This window comes from Eschrichtius robustus, chromosome 5, assembly GCF_028021215.1.
Source record: "Eschrichtius robustus isolate mEscRob2 chromosome 5, mEscRob2.pri, whole genome shotgun sequence".
Lineage (NCBI taxonomy): Eukaryota > Metazoa > Chordata > Mammalia > Artiodactyla > Eschrichtiidae > Eschrichtius > Eschrichtius robustus.
Window position 1 is genome coordinate 32,698,428 of NC_090828.1, and position 13,278 is coordinate 32,711,705.

A 13,278-nucleotide genomic window follows, 5' to 3' on the forward strand; every position below is an offset into this window, starting at 1 on the left:
ATGTTATCAATCATTTACCAAACTGGGCAAAAAGAACAGAAGGTCTCCTTTTTTATATTAAAAGAAAAGAACTGTATGTATTTGGTGGAAAGTGATCAAAACCTCAGGTTCACTTACAGCAAAAATAGGGACAGAAAGTAATTATTTAGTGCAACAGGGAAGGATTCTCTCTGACACACTTAAACTTACTTACCACCTTAGAAAGGAGGTTACGGGAGTTCCCTGGTGGCCTAGTGGTTAGGATTCTGGGCTTTCACTGGTATGGCCCGGATTCAGTCCCTGGTCGGGGACCTGAGATCCCGTAAGCCACACAGCACAGCCAAAAAAAAGAAAGAAGTTACTTGCAGAAATACATTCACAAGACATTTAGGATATACTCTGTAGGATTTTATTTAGGCCAAGTTCTTAGTACACAGCAACAATTAACTCGAAATACAATTTCAAAATTAAAAAGTGAGTGTTCCCGCAACTCATCTGGAGGTGGTTTAATGGCACACACAAGAAACGTTACTGGCGACAGACTGCTCCCTCAAATTTTCCTACACGGGCTTTTACTCAGCTCGTAACACCAACCCTCCCTCCGGGAGCTAAAAGTATAACTGACCAGATCACAAATTGTTTACATTCTTTTTTGTAAACCATCTTGTTAAGAAAGATGCATGGACACAAATATGATAAAAACTGCATTTCCATAGAATTCTGAAGTTGCAAAAGACGTTTCCATTTTAATGTGAAAATAAGCTTTTTGTCTTTTGTTTGATTTTTTACAAAAAAACCTCAAGATATTTAGCAAGGATCATTTATACACAGCTAGGCCCTGTCATTTGTCAATTTTTTTTTTTAAAGAATTATGAGATTCTCAAGAAATAGGAACAAAGATCAGCATAAAATAAACATAAGGTAATGAGCGCAATGCCTGTTTTAGAAGTGTTTTCTAAGGCTCTCTCAAATAAGGCTGTGCTGTGCTCTTTCCAGTGCCGAGACACTGTAACATTTTAGCTACATACACCTTATGGAAAAGACCATTTGTACTGAGTGTAGTTTTAAAAGGGTTAAAATGAAGATTACTTTCACTAATTAAGGCTACACTCAATACACTCCTTTAAACAACACTCTGAATGGTATTTATGGAGACACAGCATAGCTTTTCAAGTATCTTCCTTAAGACATCCAGTAGAACTTTAAAAGAAACATACAACACAATTAAGACAGTTGTAGAACGAGTACCAGGCGCTGAGTCAGGAATGCTACCTTTGTTAACTAGCTGTTATTTGAAAAGGAAACATCTAAATAAACCTCGTCAGTAAAATGGGATTGAACTAAAATTTCTGAAATCTCACCTAGCTCTAAAGTTCTATGACTCTAAGGAAATCATGTGAGGGAAATCATCGCCGTAACACTGATCAGGAGTTCCTGGCCAAAGAAGTTCAGAAGTGAACAGATGGGAAGTGACGCAGATCCCCATTCTTTTCCAAGACGTAGCGACCACCTGCCAGTTCCTCCGTCAAACACTTTTCAAAGGGAGAGGTGGCCTTCAGGACATGCCATGCTGTCTCCACGGAGGAGAAAAGGTGGTAAGAAAGTACCAAAGTACCAGTTCTTAATGCAGAAAGGTCACCTGCTAAAAGCAAATGAGCATATAGGATAAAAGCAAACTACTATCATTTTGATGCCTCTCAAACAGAAAAATCTCCAGTAATACCAAGAGACTGCTGAGGAGCACGGCTACATTACAGAGACCACTGTGAAGACACATAAAACAGTCTCTCTAGCTGGGTAACAAACAGCGGCAGGAGGGGAAAAAGGGAGGGAGGGATGAAAATGTCTCACCCAGTGACTCTTAGGAATGCAGCAAGAGTAGCGGGCCCTTAACCCTACTGTAGGAACAGCACGTGCCCCTGGAGAAGGTAGAAAGCAAGTAGCCAAAAGATGGGAAACACTGAACAAGACATCTTAAAGGTTTCATATGTATTTCAAACACAGCAGGCTGAATCTCTCAAGTCTAGATTCTGACACATTGACACTTTTGGTTTTCAATTTATTGCCTAGGCCATGATGTCAACAAGGAAGTATATTTTCATTTACATCCCTATGGCCTTTCAAATAGTAATACTTTAAAAAAGGGAACAAACTCTTAACTCAACGCCCCCCCCTCCTTTTTTTTTTTTTTTTTTTAAGGAAAAAGGTTGTGGACACAAGTCAAAAACACTTCAAGAGGAAAAAGATTCCCTCTAGCCTGATAAAATGGTTGCTTACTGGTCAGCAGATTTTAGACTTGGATCATCTTTGCCACAATATTATGTAGCATGTAAGATTTCTGCACTCATTTAGAATTCCTACTACCAACCATCTTGTAGTGTATAAAAAGATAAATGGGGGAAACTTAGAATAAAACAAATACTATACCCTCACATACTATTAATAGCATGCAATCTATGAAATGTTACATACATTAAAAGTCTCCAATGACTTTAGGCCTGGCCCATCATTACACAGTATCCTTCCAAAACGATATATAGAATTCAAAACTATACAAAAATTTAAAATATGCAGAAAATCCAACAGGTGTTATTTTTAAAACAAAAAAAATCACACACGTTAGTACTAAAAAATAAAGGAAAAATCAGCTGACCCATGGATCCCTCTGCGGCAGGTCTTCAGTCTGAAGGACTTCACTGACGTCTTCTCGGTTCCCCAATCCAGCAGGGGTCCAACAAGCAAGCTGACCACCACCAACTCCTTTTGCACAATTGTCTTCTGGGCTTCTGTAGGTGTGAGCTGTGGGCACTATTTATTGGATTTCAAAATACCCTCTGCCTTATTACTCCAGTAAGTTTTCTCAGCGAAAAGCTATTTAAATAACTAACTCTGAACATCTAATTTCAAAACAGTTTTCCTAGTTACACACCAACACTAAGAAGAGTTTAACCTCTCCACGTATAGTCTTGGTTGCAGCCGTAGTGAAGCTGAAGGCTCAGAGGACACTCAAGGGCCATTACTTCTTTGAAGGAAGACAGGGAATGAAGGGTGTCAAGGTGACCTAACAAAGCATGAAGTGTAACGTGTACTGGAGGCAAGTTAATGAAAACTAAATTCAAAGTGCTGGAGAAATCTAAAAAGAGCTAACTTGCAGTGTGTGAGAAAAAAACCTGCAACCATAAAACAAAAATCTTGATACAAAACACTGTACCTGGGTCTCAGTTAAATGGTGGTAAGTTTTCTGCTCTGATAACAGATTCACAGGTGGGATATTAACTCTGTCAACACCATCTGAACTCCCTCACACCTACTACACTTGTTCATTTTCCAATCAAGTTCCTCTCTCTGCACTACCTATTATGTTCAAGGCCCATGTTTGAAATATATGCAGCCTACCGCCTCTCACCTTTCCCCCAGCACTGGGAAGTCACCTGGCAAAAGCTCTCTTCTGGCCAAGTCGCTGGGACTGATAAGGACCCACGGTAGCTTTGGCCCGTGAGCTGGTTTATCATCACAGTATTCACCTGCTGAGCAGCAAGGCCTCCTGGATTTTTTTCAATATTTCTTATACTGATTACAGAAGAGATGATTAAAGCCATCTGTCTTCCAAACTCCACTGAATCTGAAGTTGTAATTGTGCAGATGAAAAAAAAAAATACTTGAATAAGTATTTGGCCTTATACCACTTATCCCACTATCCTTAGTCTGAGAGAGAAGGTTCAAATCCTTACCAAGAGCAGCTACTTCAAAAGCCAATCACACAAAATCAGGGGAATATTTACCTTTTCTAAGTGAGTAAACAACTCAGCAGCAGCTAACACCTGCCATAACATTCAGAGAGCACAGCAGCAAGCCTTTTATTCCCAGTGACTGTTTAGGCTTGAAAATAACTGCTATTTAAAAAAAAAAACAAAAAAACAAAAACCTGTTTTTCTAAATAATGAAAGAAGTAAAGAAATAGTTGGTCGACTTCTAAGGTTCTACTCCTCAAAAGAGCACCTAAGGCAAGGGTTTAGGATGCACTTCTGCGGTTCAACCTCTCTGGAACCTCAGGGACCCTCGTGTCTACCTCTGCACGCCCGCTTGAGCGCACGAGCCGGGCTGCACCCGTCACACCCCGGGGCGCACTGCCAGCAGCGGCAATGCAGTCTCACGCAGCAGCAGCAGCAGGAGAACAAAACCACCTTCAGAATGTTTGGAGATTCAAATCATTCTTATAATCTACGAACTGAGAAACATGAAGGGATGCAAGTCAGCTCAACACTAACTCACCTGGTGCACTCAAGTGCTGACAGAATGCAGGATTTACAGTGTTGAAGAGGAAATAAGCCATGTGAAACAATTATAAAAATGGTTATGTATGGTATTTAAATATTGGTTCCCCCTCCTCATCCAAGTGGAAGGAAGTGTGGGGCTGGGGCACGCCCTGGGCCACGAGGCTGACCACAGGCACTGCAGATCATCCAATGCCACAGATTCCGCAGGAGGAGAACTCCCACGCGTGTACAGGATTCCTGAGAAAGATCCCAGATTTCTTTTCTGAATCAGTTTTAACCTGATTTGTTTCACATAGTTATGCTGTTATACCTCTGATATATTCAGAAACGTCACTTTATTTCAGTCCAAACAGCTCAGCATAGTATAAGTGACGGCAGAAAGAGCCATTTGTTCCAACTCAGCTTGCTTTTTTGTTCTAATACTGAGGGATAAACCAAAAAAAAAAAAAAAAAAAAAACATAAGTAGTTTTTGTCATTTGAATCCTTCATTCATTTCACTGGAGGGGAATCCCCAGGGCCTTTTGCTAATCTGGGAAGACCTGACTATTCCTGTGAGGGAAACACAGCCTTGCTGAGCTTTACTCAGAATAATGCATGATAGACTCCACATAATTCCCAGGAAAGAGCCCAGTCACTCCATTCATAACTCCTTCATACCAACCATCGTCATTCTTCTTGATGACATAAATAATGGCTCCTTCCTGAAAGGACAGCTCATCTTCCTTGTCTTTTGTATAATCATAAATTGCCACAACTAGAGAGGGGAGAAAAAGGATATGAAAAAGAATAACGTTCCTAGAAAGGTAGAACCAAATAAATGAACACCTATCCTTTCCGAACTTCTGCAGCACTTCAAACACAGTGACTTTCTAAACACAGGACCTTCCCTGCAAATTCTGTTTTCTAATATCCAGTCCTACACAGTGGAATCCCATCTTGAGGTTAGGTTCAAAACTGTATAAATGGCCAAAAATAGTATTTAGTCACACTTACTGTTCAACAGTCTCCCTGAAGAGATACAATCCCAGAATAGGGAAAGACGGCTGTTTCTTCAGTTGAGCTTGTGTTAAAGCACCATATTATGTAAAAACACGTACCTTTAAACATTAGAATTAGACTAGTGCAGTGAGATACACTAGGAGAGGCCAGTGAGAAAATGAGAGAGACTGAGGGAAGAGCAGACTTCCGTCTGCTTTCTCACACTTTCTAGAGCCTATGCCCATTCACTGAGAATAGTGGTTGAATTCCCACAGGTTATATGTGTGAATGACAGGCGTCTACTATATATATTCTTTCAAAACACATGCTGCATTATGCCACCAATTTAACATATCCACAGTAACAGACTAAAAGTGTTAAGAAAACCAAGATACCTGTAAGCTCTCCTATGATTTTCATTACTTAAATAACTTGGTAAATGGGGCCTTTCAATGATATCTGGGACAATCTCTGGTTCCTAAGTGTTACATTTTCCTCAACAGTTTAGTTAAATTGGGATACCCTATAACTTGCTCAGATCCACTTGAAGATTTATCTTTTTTATAGAAAGATCCTCTGTACCTTTATTATACCACTCAGAATTTCACTCAATAAATCTCCCATCTGTCCATTTTAAGAAGCATATATTGACTTTGTTTCCTATGCAACCTTAATCCTAAGTAAATAATTAAGAAACAGAAACTAAAACAGGGACTTTTGATATAGTGCAATTTGCTCCAGTTAATTTGTTCCCGGCCTGCTTTAAGTAAAATTCAACAGCTTTCTTAAACTCTGAATATTTGCCATTACAGTGATCTAGGATGCCAGAAAACACTTTAGAGGGACCTAGAAAGCGTTTAGTGTGTATTTCTAACACCTAAACAGATACAATTAAATGACATACAAGTTTAAAGAGAACACAAGATAGGTAGAATACTTCGTATTTCTAGTCAATGTAGTACTTTTTAGCTTTTTTGGGGGGGTTGATAACATTCTTGATACTTACAGAAATGCAAACCCACTGAAAAGTAATTCAGAGGAAAATATCCACAAGTCTTGTTAATTCTACACCTTCTAAATCTCTCAAACCCAAACACTTTTCTCCATCATCACACTCACCGCCCTAATCAGCACAGCAGTCTTTAAACTGGAATACACGTATCACTGTGGGGTACCTGAAGATTTCCTAAGCAGCATGAGTGACAGATGATTTTACAGAGTTTCTTTCTAGATCCTCAGCTTTTATAAATCCTGCATCTAAATCTGATCTGCTTGAGATGATACCCTCTGTCAAGCATCAGTCATAAAAGTTCTCATTTCCTGTTTATCTTTCTCCGACTTAACAAAAATACAGTGATATACTATGCTTAAGTATAAAACACCCTGAGTGCCAAAGGGATAATTCAAAATACCAGTGTGGTATTAAGAAAGAGAATTACTCCACTGACTATCCCAACCTTTTTGCAACTTAAGTGGCTCCCATTCTTCTGCTTTTAACAAAAGTTAAGGTGGACTTTAATGGGGTTATCAGATGACACATCATATAAAACATGATTTTTAAAGATAGAACATTATTTGACTTTTGGCAAATAACTCTGAAGGATTTAAAAGAACTGACAGTGCTGCATGAAAAATAATTCCATTTGCATCTACTTATTTATGTGAACAAGGTTTTCAACCCCACTGCCTCAGCTGAGGCCCTAATCTCTTGCTTAGAAAGATACCCAACCTGGTCTTTCCAACTCCTATTTTTCTTTCTTTCTAATGCACACTACACTATTATCAAGTATCTTTTTTCAAAAATTAAAGTCCAAATACATGGGAACTTAACATTAAACCTACTTAAAATCTTCCACAATTTCCCTCTACTATCAGATTTTTTAAAAAGGAAAAAATTCAAAACACCTCAGCCTGGTATTCAAGGCCTCCCGTCATTAATTACAACTCACTTCCCTTCCTACACTCTTAGCTCACCCACCCCCTCCCTACAACCCACCCAGGTCCCCGCACAGGACATTACTCAGCATGCCCTTTTGACTCAGAGGATTCCCTCTGACTGGATGGCCCTTCCTATCTCTCTCCTCTGCCTGAGAAACTCATACTCATCATCCAAAGCACATCACATATACCATGTCCTCTGAGCAGCTTTCTGGACTCCCCAGATAGAATTCATGGCACTATTCAGTTTCTGACAATCATTAATGGAGCATCCATTCTGATTTTTAGAGATACAAAGATGAATAAGACAAGGGACCGTCACAGTCTCGTGAGGACAGAAGTGTTACCTGATAAATTACCATACACTGTTTATGCTTCTACCAAGAAGTTATGTCATTGAGCTAGAAAAACACAAGACCAGATGGCCTGATAGAAGAAAGGGAAATAAAACAGGCACTGACAAATAAGTCAATCTGTCACAAATCATTTAACGCTAGTAAACGTTAGAGCCAAGACTCAATCCCAGGTCTGTCAGAGTACAAGCTTAAGACAATGTTAAGAATGTGGGCTCAGGAGTTATGCCACCTAGTTCAGATCCCAGCTCTACCACTTACTACTTTACAGAACATACTTAACTTTCCTAAGCTGCTTTTTACTCAGCTGTATAATGGGTATTATAATAGTGCCAATACCTCAAAGCATCGTTATATTAAATGAGGCAATGTACACACGATACAGGGCCGTGTGTAGAGTAAACATTCTATATAAATGTTAGCTGCTTTTATTACCCTTAATAACTATTATGATATACTGACTCCTGCAACACAAACATCTTCTGTCATATTCTGTAACATAATAAATTATTTTGAACCTCAATTTCCTAGTTTGCAAAATGCGGAAACTAACTGCCTTACATATGTAATAAGTCTTGCATCATGCCAGGCGCATAATAAATAAATGAAAATATCTTTTCTCTACCCAAGTTAAATAAAGATACTTACATATACAAATTATCTCCACTTGGCTAATAATCAAGGGTTAAGATAAACCTATGCAGTGGTTCTCAACCTTGGAATTATCTGAGGAACTTTAAAAAATTCTGATGCCTGGGTCCCATGTCCACCGATTCTGATTTAATAGGTCTGGAAGTGCAGACATATTAAACATTCCCTAGGTGACCCTAATATGCAGGCACAGTTGAGAACCAGGTCCTAAGTCTAAGACAGAAAAATAAGACTTAGGCAACAGCCTCAACATTTATGCACACTCAAGCAAAAAGCAATCAAACATAAGCTGAACACGGTTATTTTTGTTTTGCCAGAAAGAGTAAGAAGGAGCTTATTTGATTTTCATGTTTTAAAAGATTTGAGCTTAACAGAGACTAACTTTGAAAAATATCTTAGGAAACAACTCAGGCATTTTCTTTTAAACTTTAAAGAGTTATTTGGACTGAAAATAAACTTACTCTTCCTCTCTTACAAATCTCTCCAGATTTTAACATGTTCACCGAAGAGGAGATTTTTAACAAGCAAATCTCTTCATAATGCTTTTCTCTTAAGGACTCACTGAGCTGGTTTTACAGAGCTGAAAACTGTCATCACTTTGTCCAGGACAGTGTTAAAATCAGCTAAGGAGTCTGTAAAACATGTCAATGTCCAAGGCCATTGGACATTGGCACCCTAGTGTACCTTGGGCTCTTTTTTTTTCTTTTCTTAAAAGCAGCTTTATTAAGAAGTAATTTAGACACAGAACACAAACACTTAAGTGTATATTCAGTGAGTTTTCACAAATGTATGCACCTGTATACATGACAAATGAACAACTTCCACCACAATCGTTACAATGGCCATTATCCCAAAGTTTCCTTATGCCCCTATGTAGCCACCATTGATCCCCCCAAACCACTCATCTTCTAAATTTCATTTAGATGGAATCATAAAGTATGAGTCTTCTGTGTCTAGATTCTTTCATTAGCATAACGCTTGAGATCCATCCATATTGCTGTATGTACCAGTAGTTTATTCCTTTCCATTGCTGAACAGCGTTCCATTGAATGGATGGATAGCCCACAATTAGCTTATCCATTCACCAGTTGAAAGACGTATAGGTTGCTTCCAGTCTTGGCTATTATGAATAAAGCAGCTATGAACAATCAAGTTCAAGTCTTTGTGTGAACATAATCTTCATTCCTCGTAAATAAACATCTAAGAAGGGACTGCCAGACCACCTGGTAGGTGTATATCTAACTTCATAAGAAACTGCCAACTGTTTTCCAAAGTGGCTGAAACGTTGCATTCTTACCAGCAATGTACACTGTACCAGCTCCTGTTTCACCACACTTTCTCTGACACTTGGTATTATCAGTGTTTTTAATTGTAGCCATTCGAGAGGGTGTGTAGTGATAAGTAGTTTGGTTCATTGCAGCTTCACTTTGCATTTCCCTGACTAATAATGTTGAGTATCTTTCCATGTGCTTATTTGCAATTCATGTATCTTTTTTGATGAAGTGTTTCCAAACTTTTTTTCTACAAGTTGTTTGTCGTCTCCTGAGTTATTTTGCAAATATTCTTCCCAGTCTATATGGCTTGCCTTGTCATTTTCTTAACACCATGGTTAAAAAAGAAAAGTTTAATTGAATGAAATTCAATTTATCATTTTTTCTTTTAAGCTTCATGTTTTTTAATGTGCTCTCTACAAAAAGTTTCTCCTAACCCCAGAACACACAGATTTTCTCCTATATTTTCCTCTAGAGGTTTCATAGTTTTACATTCACATCCAAATACATTTCAAGTTAATTTTTGTGTATGGTGAGGTAATAAGGGTAGAAGTTCATGTTTTGCATATGGATATCCAATTGTTAACAGCACTATTTTTGAAAACACTATCCTTTCCCCACTGAATTACCTTGCACTTTCGTCAAAACATATGTGTGGATCTTTTTCTGGATTCTTTTTTTTTTTCTGGATTCTGATGTATATTTCTATACTTATAGCACACTGTCCTGATTACTGTAGCTTTATACTAGAACTCTGAAATCAGGTAGTTCAAATCCTCCAATATTAGTCTTGTTTTTCAAAATTGTGTTGACTAGACTAGGTCTTCTGCATTTCCATTTAACTTTTAGAATCCCCTTGTCATTTTCTGTAAGAATGACTGCTGGAATTTTTATTGAGATTGCATTCAATTTATAGATCAATTTAGGAAAGACTGTCTCTTAACAATAATGATCAAAAAACATACTTTACTTATTTATTTCAATTTATTTAAGGCCTTTATTAATTTCTCTTAAGTTTTATAGTTTTCATCATACAGGTCCTGCATATATTTTATTAAATCTATCCCTGGGAATTCCCTGGCGGTCCAGTGGTTAGGACTCTGAGCTCTCATTGCCAAGGGCCCAGGTTTGATCCCTAGTTGGGGAACTAAGATCCCACAAGCCACGCCCCACCACCAAAAAAAAAAAAATTTTCCCTAAGTTTTCATATTTTTGATGTTATTACAAAAGGTATTATTTTGTAAATTTCAATCTCTAATTGTTTGTTGCTAGTATATAAAAATGCAATTAATTTTGCAAATCAACTTTGTAGCCTACCGTCTTGCTAAATTTGCTTTTTAGTTCTACCAGCTTTTTTGTAGATTCCTTAGGATTTTCTACATACAAGATAATATCTTCTGCAAATAAACTTTATTTGATATTGTTCCACATATCTGTTGCTCTGTTTTTGGTCTTGGTTTTTTTCTCTGTGCCTCGTTTTGGATAGTTTCTAATGCCATATTGTCAAGGTTGCTAATCTTTTCTTCTAAGTGTCACTTCAGATACTATATTTTTCATCTCCAGAAATTCTATGTGGGTTTCTCTTTCTCTTTTTTAAGAAAATATATTCTGCTTCTCTCTCATGTGCATGTTTTCCTTTGCCTTCTTGGATATATGTGGCATTTATAATAGCTATACCCGTGTCTGGTAATTCCATCATCTTGGTCACTTCTGGGTCTGTTCCTATTGACTGGCTTTGCTTTTAGGTATGAGTTATGTTTTCCTGCCTTTTTACATGCCTTGTAATTTTTGATTGGCTGCTGGTCACTATGAATCTTACTTTTTGGTGCACTGGATTTTGTTGACTCCTTTGAACAATGCTGGGTTTTGTCCTGGAACTCAGTTAAGTTACTTGAAATCAGTTGGATGTTTTCAAAGCTTGCATTTAAACATTTGTTAGGGCAGTTCAGGGCAACCTATAGTCTAGGGCTAATTTCGCCCCACAACTTGAGGGGACACACTTTTGAGGCCTCTTCTCAATGCCGTGTGTATTACAAGGTCTTTCTGTTCTTGCTGGTTCGGGAACATGAACTATTCCCAGGCCTGTTATTTCCAAGACTTTTTCTGCCTACTCCTTTCTGATTGTTCTTTCTCCAATCTCAGGTAGTTTCTTCACATACATGTACAGATCAGTACTCTGTCAAAGACTCAAGGAGACCCTTCTGCAGACCCCTCTGTCCTTTGTCTTTGAGTAGTTACCTGTTCTCCATGGTCTCCCAAAACTCTGTGATCTCTTATCTTCTCTACTCAGTGCGACTTTCAGGCTTATTTGGGTTCCACCCCCTTGCACTGTGGCCTGGAAACTGCCACTAGATAGCAAAGCTAGGACAATTAGGGGCTCACCGTGTTTGAGTTCCTTCTTTCTGGGACCATAGTCCACCAATGCTTGTTATCTGATGTCTGAAAACCATTATCTTTTATATTTTTTCCTGGATTCATTCCTAACTGTTTTAGGAGGGTGGGTAAATCTGATTACCGTTGCTCTATCTTAGCCAGAAGTGGAAGTCCACTATTCGTTAATGTAAGCTCCCCAGGTGATTCTAATGTGCAGTCAGTTTTGAAACCCAGTGAGTTAGTAGCTTTAACTTTCTTAACAGCAAACTTCCTTCAAGACAGCACACATTTCTTCTGAGCTGACTAGTCCTGATGACATTTGTAAGCCTGTGTCCCAAAAGTGTCGTATGATGGTTAGCTAATATATTCAGAGAAGCTTTTCACCAAAAGAAATGCCAAACACCTACTTTGCAAAGAAACTGAGAAACCATATTCTTTGGAAGAAAGTTTCATATGGAGATACTTAAACTGGAATATCTGATATAAGATGCCACAAAAGAATGCTTTAGGGACTTCCCTGGTAGTCCAGTGGTTAAGAATCCGCCTTCCAGTGCAGGGGACGCGGATTCGATCCCTGGTTGGAGAACTAAGATCCCACATGCCGCAGGGCAACTAAGCCCATGTGCTCTAGAGCCCACGCGCCACAACTAGAGAGCTCACATGCCGCAACTACTGAGCCTGCGCGCCACAACCAGAGAGCCCGTGTGCCACAACTACTGAGCCCGTGTGCTCTGGAGCCTGCGCACCACAACTAAAGAGAAGCCCGCACGCCACGACAAAGAGCCCGTGTGCCTCAGTGAAAGATCCTGCACACCACAACGAATATCCCGCATACCACAACTAAGACCCGATGCAGCCAACGTAAATAAATAAATAAATATTTTAAAAGGAAAGAATGCTTTAAAGCATGGGAGTGGGAATAACATAATTTGGAAAAATCATCCTCTTCCTGAGTCATTCCAGAAAAAAACCTATCTTTTTAAAATTTTTGCCTTATAGAAACTGTTCATAAAAAGCATGTTCAACGGGAACAACATATAATCGTCAATAAAAATCAGTCACAGGATTTTACCAGTGTGACTTTCAAAATCATGAACCTTGTAAACTAAATTAATTAAAATATACAGGCTAATACAGGCCAAACTTTACTTATAAGTAAAAAATAAATAAGATTCTCTTCAGTACCAGCAAATTTCAATTCTATGTACATAGAGGTTTCTTCCCATCCTTCCAGATATCCCTCTGAAACTTACCCTTTTCCAAGTAAGACCTTGGAGCCCACGGTGGGTCCTCTTCAGCATAAGGATCACTATACTCAACCACGGCTGCCTCTTCCTCTTCGTAGTCTTCTGGAGGAGGAGGTGGTGGTGGGGATTCATCAAAGACTGGTTCTTCCACAGGTGGTGGTGGAGGTGGTGCATCTGAAACTAAGAATGTATCAAGCTGATAACAAAACT

General features: G+C 38.7%; 1 protein-coding gene across 8 annotated transcripts in view; it reads right to left on the minus strand.

Annotated features, from left to right (window-relative positions):
- Nucleotides 1-372: 372 nt before the first annotated feature.
- Nucleotides 373-13,278, minus strand: part of ABI2 (abl interactor 2) — a 100,284-nt gene continuing 87,378 nt past the window's right edge. For 4 of the 8 annotated variants that reach the window (XM_068544624.1, XM_068544622.1, XM_068544623.1 and 1 more), the window contains 4 exons: nucleotides 13,075-13,248; nucleotides 4,919-5,011; nucleotides 3,386-3,601; nucleotides 373-2,765 (listed from right to left, as the gene is read on the minus strand). In XM_068544624.1, coding sequence (XP_068400725.1) covers nucleotides 2,605-2,765; nucleotides 3,386-3,601; nucleotides 4,919-5,011; nucleotides 13,075-13,248 — 644 coding nt within the window. In that variant the 3' untranslated portion in view covers nucleotides 373-2,604. Of the gene's footprint in view, nucleotides 2,788-3,385; nucleotides 3,602-4,733; nucleotides 5,012-13,074; nucleotides 13,249-13,278 lie in introns of those variants that run through there. The other 4 variants (XM_068544625.1, XM_068544627.1, XM_068544626.1 and 1 more) reach the window with 4 other exon arrangements.